This window comes from Odocoileus virginianus, chromosome 1, assembly GCF_023699985.2.
Source record: "Odocoileus virginianus isolate 20LAN1187 ecotype Illinois chromosome 1, Ovbor_1.2, whole genome shotgun sequence".
Classification (NCBI taxonomy): Eukaryota; Metazoa; Chordata; class Mammalia; order Artiodactyla; family Cervidae; genus Odocoileus; species Odocoileus virginianus.
In genome coordinates this window covers 61,755,975-61,779,378 of record NC_069674.1, presented here as the reverse complement: position 1 = coordinate 61,779,378, position 23,404 = coordinate 61,755,975, and the positions used below count along the sequence as shown (strand labels likewise).

At 35.6% G+C, this 23,404-nt stretch overlaps 1 protein-coding gene across 1 annotated transcript in view; it reads right to left on the bottom strand.

Annotated features, from left to right (window-relative positions):
* Positions 1-23,404, bottom strand: part of FOXP2 (forkhead box P2) — a 579,712-nt gene that overhangs the window by 162,997 nt on the left and 393,311 nt on the right. Inside the window, exon 5 of the mRNA XM_070468584.1 lies at positions 21,359-21,448. Within this exon, the coding sequence (XP_070324685.1) occupies positions 21,359-21,448 (90 nt within the window). The remainder of the gene's footprint in view (positions 1-21,358; positions 21,449-23,404) is intronic.

The following is a 23,404-nucleotide window of genomic DNA, read 5'->3' as shown; positions in this document are numbered from 1 at the left end:
AACCCAAGGATTGAACCCAGTCTCCTGCCTGCTGCAGGCAGATTCATTACCATCTGAGCCACCATGTTTACACTTTCAAACCTTCTGACATCAGGGTTCAGCATGTAAGTACTCTGATTAGTTAAAAAATAATTTATATTCTTGCCTTAGTCTCAGTAATGCAGAAAAATAAATGACTACTACCCTTGGCATGAATGTGAAGATACTACTAAAATATTTTTTTCTCCTTTATTCTTTTCAGTCTGAGTAAACCCACTTTGTGATCAGCTCTCCCTTTCTCCCTTTAACCATCTCCATCATGTTACTTGTTTTCACACTTAGACTTGTTTTCACACTTCAATACCCCTTAGACTCTGGAACTCGGTCCTAAACGAATTTTAAGGAACCACAAACAAAGCCTTAGGAGGAACAAACGTGAAGAAAACCTTACTCTGCTCAGTTTATAAGTGATGGCTGATTCACTAAACATTTGGGGGGTAAGGGGAGCAATTTATCCCATAAAAAGCCATAACTGTCAAGGAGGTTTTTTATTTTTAATCTTAACCAACTGAGTTTTGTTTTAAATGGCTTAGAACAATGGTTATTATCTTCAATTTTTATCTAGCCAGATTGCCAGCTCCCTGAGGATAGGAACATCTTTGAATCCCCTATGGTACCTGGTGTCTGCTTAGCAAAGTGTCTAATACACTGAGGGCATTTAGTCATGTTACTTTGATGGATTGATTGACTGAGGACATAAATTCTAATACATGGAAATACTGTAAACGAGTTTTGAAATCTTACTGCTGTTTTTAGCTTGTAGTTTTTCCACTGGAGCATGATAATATTTGTTTCACATGAAATTGAATAAAGTAGGCTTTTCAATTTATTTCTACATTACTCCTGAACTCTCTTTTTTATTAAATAAATAACTCCTTGAATAGAATAGCAAGCATAAAGGTGGGAGAGGGGGAATAAAATATATTAACTAACCTCTGCTCTAGTCCAGCAGTGTTGCAAATTCTTGAAAGGACTGCCAAATACCAAATATCATAACTGCATCAATTGTCTAAGGACTCATTTCTGAAAGCTTTGTTTTTTTTTTTTTTAATTTAACATTTAATTTTTTTGACTGCACCACGTGGCATGTGGCATCTTAGTTACCCTGCCAGGGATTGGAACCTGTGCCCCCTGCAATGGAAGCACAGAGTCTTAACCACTGGATGGTCAGGGAAGCTCCTCTGATGTGGTTCCTAAGAACTAGTCCTCACCATCCTAGAACAGGTCTTTCTTTCAAAGAATTTGTATTTCATACGACACTGTTAATCAATGCCATTTTGACCTTTTGGTGATGACAGGTTACATCTCAGCACTGAGTAACCCACTTAATAGTCCTTCATCAGAAACTTGACATCTCATGCACACGATAGTTCTAATTCCTGAAAGACTCAGGAATCACTAACTGTGTGTGTGCTTGCGTGGTTTTTACTGTATGTATATGCATTTCTGTATTTCCTAGATTGATTTCAATGTTCTAGGGTTCAAATGTGGGGCCTGAAAGCCAGAAAATGAGAGCAAGGGAGGGAGAAAGGAAAAGAGATAAGCAGAGGAAGAGAAATGAATACTGTCTTAAGAAGGTAAATGAGTTTTAAAGTACAATTTATTTCCTACTCCTGCCTGCTAAGTCACTTTAGTCATGTGTCTCTCTTTGTGATCATACGGACCATAGTCCACCAGGTTCATCTGTCCACAGATTCTCCAGGCAAGAATACTGGAGGCGGTTGCCATGCCCTCCTCCAGGGGATTTTCCCAACCCAGAGATCCAACCTGAGTCTCTTATATCTCCTGCATTAGCAGGCAGGTTCTTTACCGCTAGCACCAGCCCGCTAGGATCCTCTGTCCACGGGATTTTTAAAGCAAGAATAGTGGAGTGGGTTGCCATTTCCTTCTCCAGGGGACCTTCCCAACTTATGGATCAAACCCATGGCTCCTGTGTCTCCTGCATTGTAAGCAGATTCTTTACCCACTGAGTCATCACAGAAGCCCATTTCCTATTCCTACCTTACACCTAGTCCAACATATACCTGCCTGTACTGACAATGCATTACAGTCTGACCTTCCTTGTCTAATAATATGCAAAATGTCTACTGCAAATGAATATTATAAATAAAATGAAAAGAAACCATACACATGTACAACTTATAAAAAATATCTAGGCATCTTTAAACATTCACAGTTTTATTATGGAGAATGAGAATACTAGAATTACTTGGCTTACTTTTTTGCTTCCTAAATTTATAATGTATTTCTCTAAAGAAAGTTCATTACATTATTAATACTACTGTTTCTTTTGTTTGGAAGATAAAATCCAACCTCACTAATTGCATAAATCACACATTTTAAGAAGAAGATGGACTCACTTCATTTTAATTTCATTCTGGATAAATACCAGAAAGCATGCAGGACCTATTAGAGAAGGGGAGATTATAAAAAATCCTTATGCATTTACAGTATCTCAGATCCAAACCAATGATTAATTCTTATTCTCATGGAGCCCTGGATGAAGTGATGACAAACACTCATAAGAATAATCCTGGTTTTGTTGGGAAGAATCACACACAGCACTGGGACCTCCCATTTTTACTCCCATGAGCGGTCAGTCTTCCATCAGACAGGCAGCCTTCACAGGATGAGGAATGTCTGCCCATTCTGTTCTCCTGCCTGTCCTGAGGCTGAGAATTCCTGAAGAAAGGATCCATTTATTTCAAATATAAAGGGAGGTGGTGAAAAAAATGATCTGCTTACAAGTCACATCTGACATTCTGCCCTGACTCCTTGGGAAAGTTACGGAACCTTTCTGGCTCTCTGATATCTCATAGGTAAAGTATGGACAGTACTGATCAATTCTGGGGTTTATTTGGAGATAAAATGACCATTCATGGGCAAGGTACCTGGCACCTAGAATACCGCAGGAACTTATGAGTGTCTATAGGGATGGAGTTGAGGGAGAGCAAGAAGGGTTCATTGGAACTTCTTCCAGATGCCCCACCAAGTACCTATGTGTCTAGTGCAGCTGCTTACAGTGCAGATCACTGCAGAAAAGAAAGACAAAGTATGGAATATGTCTCTTAACTTCTCTAACAGTTGAGCTCAGTTTAGTCACACAGCCATGTCTGACTCTTTGAGACCCCATGGACTGTAGCACACCAGACTTCCCTGTCCACCACCAACTCCCAGAGCTTGCTCAAACTCATGTCCATTGAGTCAGTGATGAAATCCAACCATCTCATCCTCTGTCATCCCCTTCTCCTGCCTTCAATCTTTCCCAGCATCAGGGTCTTTTCAAACAAGTAAATTCTTTGCATTAGGTGGTCAAAGAACTGGAGTTTCAGCCTCAGCATCAGTCTTTCCAATGAATATTCAGGACTAATTTCCTTTAGGATGGACTGGTTTGTTCTCCTTGCAGTCCAAGGGACTCTCAAGAGTCTTCTCCAACACCACAGTTCAAAAGCATCAATTCTTCAGTGCTCAGCTTTCCGTATAGTCCAACTCTCACATCCATACATGACTACTGAAAAAACCACAGCTTTGAACAGATGGACATTTGTCAGCAAAGGGATGTCTCTGCTTTTTAATAGGTTGTCTAGGTTGGTCATAGCTTTTCTTCCAAGGAGCAAGCATCTTTTAATCTCATGGCTGCACTCACCATCTGCAGTGATTTTGGAGCCCAAGAAAATGAAGTCTCTCACTGTTTCCACTGTTTCCCCATCTATTTGTCATGAAGTATTGGGCCCGGATGCCATGGTTTTAGTTTTCTGAATGTTGAATTTTAAGCCAACTTTTTCACTCTCTCTTTCACTTTCATCAAGAGGCTCTTTAGTTCTTCTTCACTTTCCGCCATAAGGGTGGTGTCATCTGCATATCTGAGGTTATTGATATTTCTCCTGGCAATCTTGATTCCAGCTTTTGCTTCATCCAGCCCAGCATTTCACATGATATATCTGGCATATAAGTTAAATAAGCAGGGTGACAATATACAGCCTTGACGTACTCCTTTCCCAATTTGGAACGAGTCTGGTGTTGCATGTGCGGTTCTAACTGTTGCTTCTTGACCTGCATATAGATTTCTCAGGAGGCAGGTAAGGTAGTCTGTTATTCCTATCTCTTGACCAGTTTTCCACAGTTTGTTGTGATCCACATAGTCAAAGGCTTTGTTTAACACAGTCAATGAAGCAGAAGTACTTGTTTATCTAATACTCTCTTGCTTTTTTGATGACTCAACAGATGTTGCTGATCTCTGGTGCCTCTGCCTTTTCTAAATCCAGCTTGAACACAGTTCATGTACTGTTGAAGCCTGGCTTGAAGAATTTTGAGCATTACTTTGCTAGCGTGAGATGAGTGCAATTGTGCGGTAGTTTGAACATTCTTTGGCATTGCCTTTCTTGGGATTGGAATGAAAACTGACCTTTTCCAGTCCTGTGGCCACCGCAGAATTTTCCAAATTTGCTGGCATCATCTTTTAGGAACTGAAATAGCTCAACTGGAATTCCATCACCTCCACTAGCTTTGTTTGTTGTGATGCTTCCTAAGGCCCACCGGACTGCATTCCAGGATGTCTGGCTCTAGGTGAGTGATCACACCATCGTGGTTATCTAGGTCATGAAGGAAAGTAAGAGCTTTCTAGAAATATAATAACCAAATATAACCATTTTTTTCTGACTTTAACTTGAGTAACTGTTACCTTCTAGGACTTTCTCATAGTCCTTCAAAAACATGTGCTTCTGTACTTTCAAAACATTTATATTTTCCAGTGTTCCACTGTCTACATATGTTCAATTGGGTTGACTCACCAGTATTGCCTAGCTTCAGTAGCAATTTCCTGGAGGGAAAGAGTCACTTCTGCTTAGTGTACTCTACAGGCTTTCCAGGTGGCACTAGTGGTAAAGAACCAACTTGCCAATACAGGATACATAAGAGAGGTGGGTTCGATCCCTTTGGGTCAGGAAGATGCCCTTGGGGTGGGCATGGTGACCCACTCCAGTATTCTTGCCTGGAGAATCCCATGGACAGAGGAGCCTGGTGCGCAGGGTTGAAAAAAGCCGGACATGACTGACGTGTTTTAGCAGAGAACAGTACACTTTGCACTGTACTCTACTAGTGCTCAAAACATATGGAGTCTTTAACAACAGATATAATTAAAAGTATCAAAACTCGCAATAAAGTCCTAGAGCCTACTGACCTTTAGTCACATTAATACACAGATTTGTGTCTGTCTAAAATTTCCTAGAAGAAACAAATAACAAAAAATAAAAAGAAATTTCTTGTCACTAAAGTATGTCACGTCTTAAATTCTCTTTTCTCTTTCTATGTAGCAGAGTAGCTACCTCACTGCAATCCACTGAAATTCAGCTCTTAACACAAGATTTTGCTTTTTAGCTTAAAAAAGAAAAACCTCTTTTCACAGATTTCTTAGGTCCCATGAGTTGTTAATAGCATTACGTTAAATTGTCACTGGCAGACACTGTAAAGATTCCTATCTCAAAATTCATCCTTCTCTTTTTCTCAACTAAAAGAACCCAAACTTTGTTCAATTTGACCAAAGGCCTGGCTGAATATAATCAGCTTCACAGACTCAGATGAAGCAATGGGTATTCATGTGATACTATTCAGGACAATGAAATGTAAAGAGAAGCCATTCTGTGGGCAAACTTGTTATTAAAACTTGTTATTCAGCTGACTTGCACTTCTTGGTATTTTGCCTTCCCCTTCTTTCTACCTGGAACATGAACATGATACCTGGAGAAAGAGCAACCCAACTGTGACCATGAAGACAAAGGCTACACAGGGGCAGAAGAGAAGGCTGAAGGAAACATTGGTCTTTTGTGTCATCCTTGTGCAGTAGTACCAGCCAAATCTGGACTTCCTGTCTAAGGAGTTCATGTTTCATGTGGAAAATAAATCTATTCCTGAATAGAGCAGCTGATATAAACTCCACAGTAAATTTAGATAGTGTTTTAGTAGAAACATCCAAAATCCCCAGGGCCAAAGCACTAGATATAATTAACTCATACAAATTATATACCAATAATTCATGTAGCAAGGATACTACCAGGATAATATTTGAGAAATCCTCATATCTTATTTGTATCCTGTACATTTCCAATATCATTTATCAAGCAGAATTCTTCCAGTTTACTAGTAAAAGCATCATTGATATTTAGTGGGGTTAGAAGCATGACTAGTATAGAATAATGAAGCAGACTAAATAAGGGGTAAAGTGCTGATTGTAAGCAACACATTTACATGTATATAAAATTCATAAACCAGAAAACAGAATCAGAAAATGGAAAATATTTAGGTAAAAATAGAAGGAAAGAGTTCATTGTTATTGTTAAATAGGTATACTGTATGTTATCTACCTAGGAAAAGGAATCAGTTGAAGTATTGCTCATAAACAGATTGCCTAACTAAAGCAAAGACAAGCTATATTAGTAATGAAAGAAGAGTGGGTGATGCAGCCTGAATCAGGTCTTCTAAAGATATCCACTTCTGCTTAAAAGTTTCTTTCTACAAAATACAGAGAAGCCAATAAACATCATACTTTCATACTTGTTTCATCAGGTTGAAAGTAGTACCTTGAACTTATTCTGACAAAGAAGGAGCAATTCAATTTGCCTATTTTAATTCAATTCTGCAAAGATTTATTGAGCATCAATCATGTACTAAGCATTATATTAGAAATAAAATGTAATCTCTGACCTCTAAAAGGGTTTAGAGTCTGAGAAAACCAGAAAAATAGTCAAATAACTGTAATAAAATGCAGTATATTCTACCCTTGTAGAATATTACACGTAGAATTCTACATGTAACTAGAACATGTAGAATAATAAAGGCATGATACAGGTTCTATATACACATAGGTGAGGGATCACTTCTCTTTGAAGACTCAGAGAAGACTGTAGGGAGTATGGTCTTGAGGTTTGTGTAAAAATCTGGCAACCAAATAAGAAGGGGTGGAGCTGACTTCTAAACAGATGGAGAAACAGGAACAAATGCAAAGAAATGTTATAGTTCTTATAGTTCACAGTGCCCTGCAGAGTGCCTGATATACAAGAAGCAAACTACAAACATTTGTGAATGGATGAATAAAAGAATATATAGCATGTTCAGTAAGCAATGAGGATTAAACCATGGTTTTAAAGTAACATATGTATGATGATTTACAGCCTTTTGTGCCATGCTGATAAGGTTGAAAAACAGAGCAATTTTCATATTAGGGTAGAGGAATATAGCCCAATCTAACCAGAAGGGTTATATAGCTGGAAACTATTAGGAAAAGTTGACAAAAACATTGGACAACTGTGGGGAGAGAGAAATAATTCCAGTTTGAGATAAGTTGATTTTAGGATGCCCCAAAAGGCAACTGAAAAAATCACATTTGGAGCCTAGGAGAAAGGAGGAACTTGACAGGGTTATCACTTAGCACTGATTTATGGACTCCACATGTGTGTGTCTAGTCATGTCTGACTGAGACATTTTGGACTATAGCTGGGTCGGCTCCTCTGTCTGTGGAATTTCCCAGGCAAGACTAGTGGAGTGGGTTGCCATGTCCTCCTCCAAGGGATCTTCCCAACCCAGAGACCAAACTTCTGTCTTCTGTATTGCAGGTGGATTCTTTACTGCTGAGCCATAGGGTAAGCCAATATGGACTTGACACATTCATGCAAAATGTACTATGTACCAGATGCTGGGAATGTGAAGATGAATGAGAGTCCTAACCTTCAAGGAACTTATAGTATATATGATTCAGTATGATTCATGCAGGACAAGAAGTGTATATATATATATATATATATGTATATATATATATATATATATATATATGTGACATAGAGACAAAATAGATAGGAATTCTTAATTCTACATTGTGTATGTATGGCAGGTGAGGGTTTCAAAGAAGGCTTCATAGAGTACCTGACAAGATGATTTAAAAGCTTCAGAGAAGTTTTCAGGGTGGAAAGACAGAAGGGCATACTGAAAAAAGAGAAGGGTAAGGTCACCTGTATGCAACATGAAACAATTTTGGAGGAGCCTTAAGTAGTTTGACACTGCTGCTCATATAATTTGTAAAAAGTGGGTGGTGGACAATGAGATCAGCATGCAAGACCACAGCTCTGGATAGCTATCTTTGAAGACAATGAAAGTTATTTATTTTTTTTTTTTTTAAGTTTCTAATATCTAAAAGGAGGCCAGCATAGGAGATATATGCTGAGGACTTTAGAAAGCAGATACTATTAAAAAAAAAAATCAAAGATAAGATCTTAAGATTTTACATAAATTTTCTCACAATATTGTTGAAAATGCCCCTAGAAAGAATGAATAGACAGGTATCTCAAAAAACCTGCTCAAGGAACTTTTTAGTTAGCTCAGATATGAAGATATATATATATATATATATATATATATATATACACACACACACACAAATAAAACACAGGAGTGAGATTAAAAGATTGTTGCATATGTAAGGAAACTGAGATATCACTAGTTCAACTATTGCTTCATTGCGTAGGTTGGAAAACCGAGTCCCTGAGAGGAAAAACGACATAGTACATTAATGAGAATTCAGATTAGCTACTTTTTATTACAGGGTACCACTTTTGTGTTGCAGAAGAGTTGCAGGGTTCCTATTTACTATTCTGTAGTCCAGCTGCACTAGAATCTCCTGGGAGAGTTTAAAATATTTTGATTTGCTAAGATCCCATCCCCTCAAATTTTAACTCAACGTTCTTGGTTGAACCCAAGAGTCTCCATTTTTAGATGATTTTCAAGTAATTTCTTAGATTAAAAAAAATATTATTAGCCTAAGTGAATTTTAAGACTATCTAGGTGAGTGACTATGGTTATTAATTAAGGGAAATAAAACTCTCCTGGAATAAAATAAAAACTTTAAATGATGCCCACATTTTTGAGAAACTAAAACTCTAATCATAGTTTCATCACAAATGAACATGCTTTAAATGTCTATTACAGGCTTGGCTCTATGGGAAAGAGGTGGAATAGAGATACTGATTTTCCCCTTTGTGTACTTTATTTTTCACAAGGATATTTTACTGAAGAATTTACTCCAGTTTTCCTGAGACACCAGATTTTCCTCATGTTCTTACATCATAATGTTCAATGCGCTCCTTGGTTTGTCACTTGAGAAGCTGCAGTAGCACTAGCAATATTAAGGTGGCAGCTTTTACAGCAATGTTAAGTGTTAACGCTAGAAGTGCAAGAATTCATATACTGTGCAAAGGAATTGTCTGTCTATTTTGTGTTACCAAAATGCTTAACTACTAGGTCCTACAAGTTAAAACCTGTCTATGAAGATAAAATGATAAAAGCTTGCATGATCAAACAAGTCCTTTCTTTTAAAGTAACCACCAAATACTTTTAGCCAAGCTGGATGTGATTCAAGACCTTCAACTCTGATCTGAATCTAAATAGTGTCACCTTAATTTGAGGGATAAAACACTAAGTTCAGAATGCTTGGGCCAAACCAGTCAAAGATCAATGGTAATTAAAATAAAGCTTCTACTTACTGTTGAACTTCTATGAGGTTTCTTCATAGGCAAGACACAGCCTTCCCCCATGTCTTTCAAAAGCATGCCAGACAGCTTTTACTCTGAAGGAATACCCCAGGTTATCTACTGATGTCATTGGATATTTACAAGTAAGAAGGAGGAAAATATTAACATTAATATTGAGTGCCTCTCTCAATTCCTCAAATAGAATACCAGCAGAGAAAGTAGAGGGGACTTGTTGGTTCACCTTAGATTTTCCTAACTGCTGCTAGATTGTAAGATCTTAACATTCACAAATGCTGAGGATTGGTCTTATTATTTTCCAATTACCCCAAAGTTCCAAGATATTACACCCGTGGAATTTGTCAAGCCATAAAACTAAATCAAGCATGCTGGGGGCTGATCTAGTCTTTAGATTACTGACTCCTCACACACGTAAACTTACTCCTCCACTTTAGGGATTCTTCCAGTATAAATGCAGCTTTGTGGGTTTTCTACCTGTTGTCACTGATGTAGAAAAATCTGTGGTATGAAAAAAAATGTTTCATTATAAAAAATTGACATGAATCAAAAAGTAAATTTTATTGAAAGTTGGAAAGTTAACTTTTGTTACACTCTGTATGTGATGATGGTAGCGTGAGTCAGAATGACAGTCTTTGGAAGAAAGATTGCACAGACCTCCTGCATTTTTGCACTGGAAATTTCTTAAATTTGAGGGTTCACAAAGATCTAAGGTTGCATACTTTGTGAATGTCAAGGGTCTACTATAATTAGTTCTCATGAGTGGTTTCATCCTCATCTAATCAGAGAACATCATTTTCATCTTAAAAACCTACTACACTACAGCAATTTATTAACACTTATTAAGTGCCTTTGAGAAAAGTAACTTAGTGACCGACCATAATTTAGCTTAAAAATCATGATTAGGTTCTTTTAATGAACTTATCTACCTTTCATATAAAGGTAGTAGGGTGACTTAAATATTTTTAAAAGAACAATTCATTACACTTTTGTTTGATCATTTCAAATGCTGTGATTCCAAATTCACTGCTATTAAAATAATCATGATCAACACACCCTAACATCTGTTTAGAAAATCTGGCCATTAAGTACAACCATTCCAAGCAATTCTAGTTCTAGTTTTAGAAATTCTAGTGAATTTCTTAACGAGTTTTCTGGGAAATCTTGCAAAAGAATTTAAGGAAACCAACCTGATGGTTGACTATGAAAGAGCCACCAATAAATGTCATCAGTAAGAAGAGATTTCTAGCACTACATGAAAGGTTTCAGGTTCTCCTAAGTATCTGAGATATCCAAGAGTCAAGCTGCCCTCATACTAAAACGACAATTTAAAATAGAAAAAAAGTAACTATTCTTGAGGCAAGATGAGAACTAAAAGATTAGATACTGGATTTGCAGAAGTCACACACTTTTACTATTCTGTTAGTAAAATGATATGCCCGAACATCTTTTAGTCATTTAAATGCCTAATAATTTCAGGCATTTATAGTTATTCTTTTCTCAACATAGAGACTAAAGAGACAGAGATTAAGTAAAATGTGCAAGATTCCATGATGAGTGGAAAGAATGGAATGATAAAGTAACAAAAACTATAGTGGAAAAGGTGAAGGTAGCAGAGAAATGTTAAGAAAACCAAGTAGAAATGGAGAATGCAGGATTAAAGGTATAAATAGAATCCATAGAGAAAACACAATGAATCTTAAATGTAAGTGAATTTCAAAATAATTTCACGTTTTGTCTTTAATTATGTATTGACATTGTTACTCACTTTGTCATTTAATTTAGCTTGTACAACACCTCCAAATATCTTAAGGTAAAATTCACAGCCTAAGTCTTAAATCTCATGGAGAGCTCCATTAACAATATTAATGCACTATTTATTTCTTCCTCTTACTTTAGTTAAGATAGAAAAGTCATGGGAATATATATTTAACATTCTAATGGATTACAGAAAGAGTCAAGTGCTCGGGTAGCTAAGAAAAGAAAAAATGTGACCTCCTAGAAAGCTGTTTTCTCTCAAATTTAATTTATCGGAATTTTGTATTATATACACAGTATATACTTACTTATATGACCAGAGACACAGCAATCAGAGAAGTAAAAGTGTATTTATTATCTACTTTCTATTTAACACATATTAAAGTAAGGGTTTTTTTCCCCAATCATTAGAAATAACATTAGTATTTCAGATCTTGAGTTACTGGCAAATAATTTAAAAAGGGGGGGATAGAAATTATCAATGTTGCAGTTCAGCACTGCATGTATGAAAATGCTCATGGTTATTGTTTGATGTGGTTGACAAGACAAGCTCCATGTTTTAGAAACTCCCTTCCCTTGACTTTATTCAATAGAGGACAAGATAACTTGATTCATATTTCCCCTCTTTAAATTCTTTTGCTTTTTTCTCTTGCTTTAAAAACTGTGGATGTTCAAGAGCTCCTCTTTGTAGATTACTTTTTTTTTTCCCCCCAGAAATCTCTCCCACTTCCAGGGATTCATCTATCACTTCTGGATTATTTCACAAATATTTATCTAACTCTGACTTCTCTGCCAAACTCTTTATAATTTTCTAAAAGCTTTCTATTTCAATTTACTTTCATGCCATCACCTCAAATTCAACTTTTCTAAAACTCAATTCATGATATGCCAGCCTCAATAACTTTTTAAAGATTACCTTATTCGAGGTCTTTCACAACTAAAGCACCCTCCAGATGGACCACTGTTGACAAATCTCCACCAAACACTGCTTTCACTATGTCACTGCACTATGCTGTTGCTTCAGTCGTGTCTGACTCTTTGCAACCCCATGAACTGTAGCCTGCCAGGCTCCTCTTTCCATGAGATTCTCCAGGAAAGAATACTGGAGTAGGTTGCCATGCCCTCCCCCATCCCTATATCACATCCCTATCAGAAACCTTTAACAACATCTATTGCCTAAACCATAAAGTATAGACTCATTAGCTTGACATTTTGGGCTCTATACAACTGGCAATGTATATTTTTCAGCCCTTCAATCTCTTAATGTTTCCTTTAATGTGACACCTCTATGCTGATCATAACAAACTACTGAATACTCTTGCCTAACTGATTTCACAATTTCCCATCTCTACATCTTTGATGACATCTTTTGAAAATTTCTCCATCAAAAATCGCCCTTTACTTTCTCTACCGAATTATCTTTCTTTAAGCCTAACATAGATGCTTATTGTTGTTCAGCCGCTAAGTCTGCCTCTTTGAGACCCTAGGGACTGCAGTAAGCCAGGTTCCTCCATCCTTCACTATCTCCCAGAGTTTGCTCAAATTCATGTCCATTGAGTCAGTGACGCTAACATCTCATTCTTTGCCACCCTCTTTCTTTTTGCCTTCCCTAGCGGGAAGGACTTCCCTGGTAGCTCAGACGGTAAAGTGTCTGCCTACAGTGCGGGAAACCTGGGTTTGATCCCTGGGTTAGGAAGATCCCCTGGAGAAGGAAATGGCAACCCACTCCAGTATTCCTGCCTCGAAAAGCCCATGGATGGAGGAGACTGGTAGGCAGGCTACAGTTCACGGGGTCACAAAGAGTTGGATACGACTGAACGACTTCACTCTCACTTTCTTTTTGCCTTCAGTTTTTCCCAGAATCAGAGCTTTTTTCCAGTGAGTTAGCTCTTTGTATCAGGTGGCCAAAGTACTGGAGCTTCGCCTTCAGCATCAGTCCTTCCAATGAATACTCAGGGTTGATTTCCTTTAGCATTTACTGGACATAGAGGCTACCTCTCCACAAACCCTTCACAGATCACTTGAGCCTGAATTAAACAATTTTCTTTTTAAAATGCTTATAGCCTCAATATCACTAATCAATAGGGAAATGAAAATCAAAACCACAATAAGATATCATCTTACACTTGTCAGAATAATTATCATTAAAAAATAAGAAATAGTTAAGTGTTGGCAAGGATGTGGAGAAAAGGCAATCCTCATACATGATTAGTGGGAATGTAAATCAGCACAGCCACTATGGACAACAGTATGGTGGTTCCTCAAACAATTAAAAGTAGAACTACCAAATGACTCAGCAATTCCATTCCTGGGTATTTATCAAAAAATTGAAAATGAATTCAAAAGGATATACGCACCCCAATGTTTATAGCAACATTACTTATGGAAACTAAGTGTCCATTGACAAGATGAATGGATATACATGTGTGTGTGTGTGTGTCTGTGTGTGTGTGTGTGTCTCTGTGTGTGTGTGTGTGTATCAGTCATAAAAAGAATGAAGTCCTGCCATTTGTGATAACATATATGGACCTGGAGGGTGTTATGCTTAGTGAAATAAGCCAGAAAAAGACAAGTATTGTATATTTTCACTTATATATGGAATCTACAAAAATAAAACAAATAAACAAATACAACAAAACAGAAACAGACTCACGGATACAAAGAACAAACTAGTGGTTAACAAAAGGGAGAGGAGTGGAATGAGGTGAAAAATAGGTGAAAGGATTAAGAGGTACAAATTACCAGTTATAAAACAAGTAAATTACAAGGACGTAATGCACAGAATAGGGGATATCGTCAACACTTTATAAGAAATTTATATGGTGTGTAATCTATAAAAATCAAATTACTATGTTGCACATCAGAGTCTAACATATTGTAAGTCAACTATACTCAATAAAATAAGATAAGGCAAAATACTTATAGCACTTTCTGCCTTTCTGGTTACCACAGCACATCCACTGTGGCTTGGTATTTGTGTGCAAGTCTCCTCAGCCAAATCATAAGTCCCTGAGGATATTACACATTATAAATACTCAGTTTTCACTGAATGAGTGAAGGTTTTCCCACTTCCAACCTCCTCCTACTCTCAATTCAGCTCAATCTATCCTCATTCATTGTTCCAGCAGGTATTTATGGAGCTCTATTATTCAGCAGGCACTGGAGATAAGCAGGACATACATGATCCCTGCTGTCATAGAGCTCATAGTCTAGCAGGGAGGACAAACATTAAAGTAAAAGTTTGTGTGTGGCAAGTGTGACATATACACGTTGTGGGGGCCTATAGGAAGCGGGCATACTCTAGTCGGTACATAAAAACTCACTGTTGCTTTCTTATAAATTAGACACACTTCATATCATAGTGAATAGTGAATTATGACAATTACGACCAAATAAAAGGTAACATATAATGCTTATCATAATCTTGGATTAAATATAAGCTTCCTGGTGCTGTTTGTAATAGAAATCATTTACTAATTCAATGTAAGTGCAAGGATATATGCTGGTTACTTTATACAGTAATTTTTTTAGTCTTTACAACAATCTCGCAAGGTAGGTATCCTTATTCCTACCTAAGAATAAGATAAGGAAATAGGCTTCAAGAGATTCAGTTATTCTACCCAGAGTCTTACTAACAGAGAGGAAAAATAGGCTTCAGACTCCAAAACATGTTTCTTGTTCTCCGTGCCATGAGCAGATTGTTCTAAGTTTTCCACACAAGTCCATTTAGAAAGGATGGACTGGATATCTCAGACCCTCCTCCACAGGGTGTTAGCTTTGTGCATCTGGCTACATGTGGCAACATCACAATATTTTAAGAAATATTTTATTCTATAACATTCCTATAAGACTATCTATTTCACTCTTCCTTTTAAAAAATTTTCTTTGGTAGAATGGGGAATCCTGAAAGATGATGCTGTGAAAGTGCTGCACTCAATATGCCAGCAAATTTGTAAACTCAGCAGTGGCCACAGGACTGGGAAAGGTCAGTTTTCATTCCAATCCCAAAGAAAGGCAATGCCAAAGAATGCTCAAACTACCGCACAACTGTACTCATTTACACGCTAGTGAAGTATAATGCTCAAAATTCTCCAAGCCAGGCTTCACCGGTACATGAACTGTGAACTTCCAGATGTTCAAGCTGGATTTAGAAAAGGCAGAGGAACCAGAGATCAAATTGCCAACATCTGTTGGATCATCAAAAAAACAAGAGTTCCAGAAAAATCTATTTCTGCTTTATTGACTATGCCAAAGCCTTTGACTGTGTGGACCACAAGAAACTCTGGAAAATTCTTAGAGAGATGGGAATACCAGACCCACCTGACCTGCCTCTTGAGAAATCTGAATGCAGGTGAGGAAGCAACAGTTAGAACTGGACATGGAACAACAGACTGGTTTCAAATAGGGAAAGGTATATGTCAAGGCTATATATTGTCACCCTGCTTATTTAACTTACATGCAGAGTACATCATGAGAAACACTGGGTTGGATGAAGCACAAGTTGGAATCAAGATTACCAGGAGAAATACCAATAACTTCAGATATGCAGATGATACCACCCTTATGGCAGAAAGCAAAGGAGAACTAAAGAGCCTCTTGATGAAAGTGAAAGAGGAGAGTGAAAAAGTTGCCTTAAAACTCAACATTCAGAAAACTATGATCTTGGCATCTGGTCCCATCACTTCATGGGAAATAGATGGGGAAACAGTGGAAGCAGTGGCTGACTTTATTTTCTTGGGCTCCAAAATCACTGTAGATGGTGATTGCAGCCATGAAATTAAAAGATGCTTACTCCTTGGAAGGAAAATTATGACCAACCTAGACAGCCTATTAAAAAGCAGAGACATCCCTTTGCCAACAAAGGTCTGTCTAGTCAAAGCTATGGTTTTTCCAGTAGTCATGTATGGATGTTAGAGTTGGACTGTAAAGACCGCTGAGTGCCACAGTATTGATGCTTCTGAACTGTGGTGTTGGAGAAGACTCTTGAGAGTCCCTTGGACTGCTAGGAGATCCAACCAGTCCACACTAAAGGAAATCAGTCCTGAATATTCATTGAAAGGACTGATGCTGAAGCTGAAACTCCAATAGTTTGGCCACCTGATGTGAAGAACTGACTCATTGGAAAGGACCCTGATGCTAGCAAAGATTGAAGGCAGGAGGAGTAGGGGATGACAGAGGATGAGATGGTTGGATGGCATCACAGACTCAATGGGCATGAGTTTGAGTAAACTCTGGGAGTTGGCAATGGACAGGGAGGCCTAGCGTGCTGTAGTCCATGGGGTCGCAAAGAGTTGGAAACGACTGACAACTGAACTGCTGACTGAGAATAGGAAAATTAGGACCACACAGGCATAGTCTTTCCTTGATAGTAGTTTTTAAATGAAACTCTCTTTTAAGTTTATGATATAAAATATATAACTGCTTATTTTTAATATACATAAAACATAGCAAAAAACACCTTTTAAAAGTTCTTTTTAAATATTCTGCATCACAGTAAATTTTCCATCTCAAACCCATATTGCAGATTTCTTGCTTATGTTTCTTTCAGCATTTGGAATAAAATGTGTTTTATCTTCTAATTCCTATAACAAGAAGTCAGAAACTAATGTTGGAAGGAAGTATTCAATTTCATTCTTTAGCAGTGCATGGATGGACTGTAATAATTCTCTAAAACATATTTATCAGTGTTCAATTCTATAGCTCACAGAGTTAATATTTTATTCCAGGATAAATATTTCACCCCAGGGGAAATATTTCATTATTTACATATTATACTTTATTTTTTATTTTTTCCCTGGAATATGAAATTTTAGAAATGCTGATTAGTTCACTGCAGAATTTCAAATAAATACATGGTAAAATAACTCCTTATGGAATTAGATTTTTTTTTTCTAAAGGAATGTATAAAATTATTTCAAGGCATTAAATAAAGTTTCCTTAGATGTTATATAAAATGACACTTGTACCATGATTTTCATACATATGAGATTTGATACTTTGATTCCAAAGCATTAGTTTTGGCTGTGGTATATTAATAAAGTGCTTTGTAACTGAAAACAGATAAACAAACATAATTCTTATGCATAAGCCAATATCCAACAAGATACAACTAACCCTGAAAAATTAGATGCCTATCACTCACTCCAAAAAAAGTGAAATACATTTTAACCACAGAATATTATATTTTGTCCATCAGGTAGCCCAATGTCTTTGTTTTCAAGATGTTCAGTGACCTCCTCAAACTTATATAACTCATTTGTGCCAGAGTCAGAATAAGACCTCTAGGTTTAATTCACTTTGGCCTTTTACTATTCCATTCTCAAACTATTTAGCACAGGATCATAAAAAAAATTAAATGACCTATTGGGTAAGAGAACCTTATATAAGATACCTACAATGAAGGAAGTGATTACAATGCTATATACTAATATTCATCTAAGATAGCAAAGCAATGGCATTTACCTTAAATTTACGTCTCTGCTCTGCACAGCTGTTGAAGAACCACAAGTCTGTCTCATGGCTGTAAATGTAACAAGAACAATAATGCGACCAATTTTCATACCTAAACTAAATTAATTAGATTTGTCATAGGCTAGAAAATTGATAATGTATTTCACAAAAACTTTTTAAGTTACAGATTATGGAAGTGTGCATGTGTGTTTATGCAGATGTGTTTGTGTGTGTGTGTGCATTTACTGTTTTTGATAATCTGGAAATTAGTTTTATGAAATTGAAACTATTACATATTATTCTTTGGCTAACTTTTCTCATTATGGAACACCATGAGTACATCAGGTCTAAAAGTATAAGGAGTAGATATAGATAAATAAAACAAATGAGAGGCTATCTTCAGCTGTTATTATTAGATTATGTTTTTCTGGGATACATAATAAGAACATAAAGAAGAAACATCTGGTAATTCTTAGGTTAATATCAGCTCCCATTTGCATCACAATCTTTATATATTATTCATCAATATGTCATTTACCAATGTACCTACTGATTGCACCTATTCAATTGGTGTTTCATGTAATGAATATAATATGCAAACATGTTTCAAACACATATATTCAGATATCTATACATGAAAGTGAAATCGCTACTATGATCAGTACTCAAGCTTGTCAGATATGATTTTCTTCTTTCCATTTTGCATTAGATATGCTAATATCTATGCCATGTGTAGCACAAAAACCTGAAAAAGTGTAAATGAAAAAGGAATAGTAGATAAATACTAGTCTGCTAGAAATATTTTCTCTGCCATGTCACACTTCAAATCTGGCTACCACTTTTAAACATTTAAAAGAAATTCAGTTGAATATAACAAAGCAACCAAGTATTGTTCTTGTGACTTGAGCCATTAAAACAGATTCTTTAAAAAAAATCTGTCCTTTCTTTCAAATGGTATAAAATCATTCTCCATCAAAACTATGTTTTAAAATAAAAACCACATATCTCTTTTGGTCTTCTAAAAATATGTTATGCCTGATAAAGTACAAGCCACCACCATCTATTATTAACACCAAATAGTTTGCCTTGAAGTACAGATTTTGAAACACATTAAATTATCTTTTTTTTTAATCCTAAAAGATAATCTACACTAACTCTCTTATGAAAGGTTGGTTAAACTCTTAGCTAAGTAGAAAAAGAAGTAGGCTGTGAAAGAATCATGGAATATTACTTTCATATTAAATAGTTAAAATTTTTAACAGAAACATTTTACCCTTTAACATTAGTGGAAAATAGTGCAATTCACATTAAATAGTATTTGTAGATGCAAAGATAAGCATTACCTTACATCTCCTTTTGACAAATGTGTAAGCTAGTATAAAATGCTATCAGATTTTTATTAGACTTTTAATACAATCCCAGCATGTTTCCAGTTGCTAAGCTTATCAAGTACTACAAAATACTAGAACTGTAGACTCATATTAATTGCAGTGCTTATTTTGGTGAAAAAATAGATCTTCATTCATTATTTATAAATTTTTATTCATAAAAACCAACTAAATCTTCAGTCATCACATTCTGGCATGAGATTCCATTAAAATTACAAAGCAATAATAAAATGCTACAGTTTTATAATATGTACAATGGATATGTATTCTAAATAATATGAATCACAAAATATTAAATATAGGTGACACAATGAAAGTTTGTGGAGATGATTAACAACTGAAATTGTTAAAAGGTATTTATAATACTGTTAGTCACCCTTTGGTGATAATAAAATTGAAGAGCTCTGCTCAAAATTTTATGTAAACAAATTTGGTACATGACCAACATTTTCTTATTTGACTCATTAATATTTCCACATTATATGTGTGCATGTATTTTCCAAGAAAAAAAAAAGTATATTTTAGTTAAATAAAGTAGCACATTTTGCCTTCCAACACAAGAAAAAAAGAAAGCAGAAAAACTAAAGCCCAGCCATTCTTTCCAAAGATACCGTGGTAACCAACAAAAAAGAAACTTCTACTGGACTTAGCTTTGGAGAGTAACAACTTAGTATTTTGTCTGTTTTGTCAAGGGCTATGATAAAAATAGAATTAGGACAATATGTAGCGTTTTTCAGATATCTAAAACAATAATCTTTTCTACCTTTGGTTTTTCTGCCAGTGTCTAAATTTCCTTTGCTATACCAACAAGAAAGCAAAAATCTCAGTCTGAAGCCATAGTGAGGATAAGCATTTCATTTGCTATCTTCTGTGACTTCATGTGAATTTCTCATGAAATCAGATAACTTGATGGAAATACTTCAAAAACCGTAATTACTAGGGGAGGCATATGATAGTGAGGAAAGTTTGTCACTACAGAATTACTAGTTAAAAGAATGTGAAATCCATTTTACAAGAGAAAAAAGTTAAAATGAATCTTAAACTTAGGCTGACTTAGTATAAATTTGATTTGCAATCATGGCAGACATCGGTACATCATAACCACCTATCCCCAAGACCCCCTTCTTCCCACCCACATCCCAAAAATGGGTTTGTTCCCAAAAATATATACTCATCTCACATTTGCCTAGGGACTATGCATTTAATTCAAATTTAGGTAATAAGTAGCGTTTGGACTATGTATATCAATAGCCAATAATTCTGTCACACAAACAAAGATTCAGTAGGGTACCATATGAGAATTAGTTACTAGCACCTGGAAGTATACCTGGAAAATGAAAACTGATAGCTAGGCCATAAATTTTCTTTCAAGATTATTTTGTTAAAATAAAGCAATAAGAATGATGTTGACTTTAAAAAAAAAACCAACTTATTAGACATGATTCAAAAAAAGCATTGCTTATCTTTCAACAGAACTGATAAACATTTTGAATAATGTTTTATGCAATTCCAGAGTCTACCTTCCAAATATTTCAAAAATATACTCTAAAAATGTTTCTTCCCCCTAATGTCCTATATATTTTGGTTAAGGCTATATAAAACAATGGTTATATTATGTTGCAAAAAGTTACTTTAAAAGACATACATACTATCAGTTTCACAGGACAAACACAGTGAATAAGGACAGCAAACTCCAGACTGTGTTTTTCTAACTGTAGCAACAGCAGTAACTCCTTGGCAAACTCAAAACAGCTTTTCTGGCAACCCTGGAGGTTTTCTGCATTTGTCACTTGAATATAACTGCAGAAGGGTTATCTCAAGACTATTCTGTTTCCTTCCCTACCATTTTACTTTGACTTTGTTTTTAAGGAAGAAATTTCACACTTAACCTGTTTGTGAATAAAATTTCATTAGAAAGCTTTACACAAAACTCTTAAAGCCTATGTATCCTAAATGTTGTCTCTACTTAATTAGTCCACTAAGTGACCTTGTGAACATCTGAAATTTAAGCTAGTAGAATATTATTCTTTTCTATTTCAAGACGACTACATGAGCTCTCTTTTTGAATTAAAATTACTTACATATGCAAATGTAATAATTTTATGTATGTAGACAACCGGGTCTGCATATCTATTATCATTAGAGACATCCTTTAGAGTAAGACCTCCAGGACAGGAGGGCAGCCTTACTAACCTGCAGTGGCCTCTGTTTATCACTGCTCTTGGGAGACTTCAATCCACTTGTCTGCTGCTGTAAGAGAAGTTGTCTTGCTGCTTGGAGAGCCTAGAAGTGAAAGTGAGCAATATCTAAATATTTTTTGAAAGGTAAATTATCAGTTATTCTTTGGTTAATAGTAATAAACTTCAATGAATGGCAATCTCTCTTTCTAGAAAACTATTAAATATTATTTTTCTTCTAATGTGAAAAAATCACATAACACACATTACACAACTTTACTTAAAATAATAGAGATGAATGTAATCCTGCAAAAAATAGTTAATTTGTTTAAAGTGCTTAAAGAGAAAGAAATCATAAACCGCATCAACAACCTCATTTCCACATGGAACTTATCTTCGAGTGTTCAACCAAAATGCCCACTCCCTTTTAAATTATCATTCAATTTGCATTTTCATATTACAATTTTGAAGCAAAAGCAGTAGACTTCAAGTGTTACCGGAAGCTGTAATTAAATTTGACAAATCAACATCAGATTATCTTGAAAGTGAATTAATAAGGATTTTCACTAAAGATTAAAGACACTTTTTTTGTACTTACAATTCAAGGGGAAACCTCTCCTTTGACAAAATAAAGTGCAGTTTTAATACCAAATAAAATTGAGTGGTTTTCATTTGCATTCTTAGCAAAATCAGAGAACAAAGAAATTACCACTCAACCAATCAGGTTTGTTTCTATGTGTGACAGAATACCAATCAAAATAGAAGATGTTTTCATTTATTTTTATGTTTTCTATCCCACTCAGGAAAATAAAACTTAACATAAGGAATTAATGTAAGCATATCATTTATTAGAGGAGGGACAGCTTGGTGATTGGACCTCATAAACTTACCATATAAAAACTAACGTCATACAAAATACATATTGAGATGTTTTAAAGGTAGCAGTGTAAACTAAACAAAACAAAACAACAACAACAAAAAACTTTTGAGAGCCTCTACAAACTCATTGTTTTTCTCAACAACTGAGTTCAATGAACACTAGATGATGAAATTTTTCAACAAATAAAACTAAAATAAATCATTACCCTATTTTGTTATTCACTGTTTAAGGTACAAGGTAAATTTTTCCTGATGGGAAGAATATCTTAGATCAATATTCTATAACAATTCAGATTCTAAGCTGATAAAAAGTACAAATTTGATTGGAATCAATGAGCTGGTTTTTAAGAGAGTTTCTAGTATCCATGACAACAGTTGCTTTGACAAGATGTGCATATGGCATTACACTGCCAGCTGGTGTGAACAATGTTTGAACTACTGCATTGAGATGCTGAGCAAACAGAAAAAGTTGCCACATCTTAACCCTCAGGGAAGGCAGTCATCCCCTGATCAATTATGAAAAGACAGAGAGAGGGCTGCTACAGTCTGGCTCCAAGCAAGTTTTCTGAGAAGGCAGGCAGACATAGAAACCAAAGTAAACAAACTGAATGCCCTAGCACATCTCCTAACAACATTGATTTGCCTTCCCATAGCAGGATCTGGCATAGTTTGTCAAGCACACTTTTTACATTTGGAGACACACTCATTCACAACAACTTCAATTTGTTTTTTAAAATTTTCAAGTAATTACAAGTCAGCCTAAATATTTCTAAGGCTAGCACATTCCAGTGATCTCAGGCAGTTTTATTATAAAGTTCAGCTGGAAGAAAATCAAAGAAAAATTCCATAAATACTTCATTATCACAAAATTCAGTTTAAAAAATTTCAACTTGATATCCTACATAATATAGCTTTCTTTCTTTTTTTCTTTAATGGAAGTTCATTAAGAAAAAAAGACAACTGTTACTTTTCAAATGGAAATTAATATAGTGTGATTTAGGCTACATATATATGAAATTCTCAAGATCAAAAAATCAACTATTTTCCCCTTTAATGCCAAAAGTCACACACAGTTTGCCTAATTTTTTTTCTTAGAAGTCCCATTTTGAATTTATTATTTTGTATATATGTACAAACAGTTTTATATAGCTTATATTTAATCCCATAGACACAACGACACATA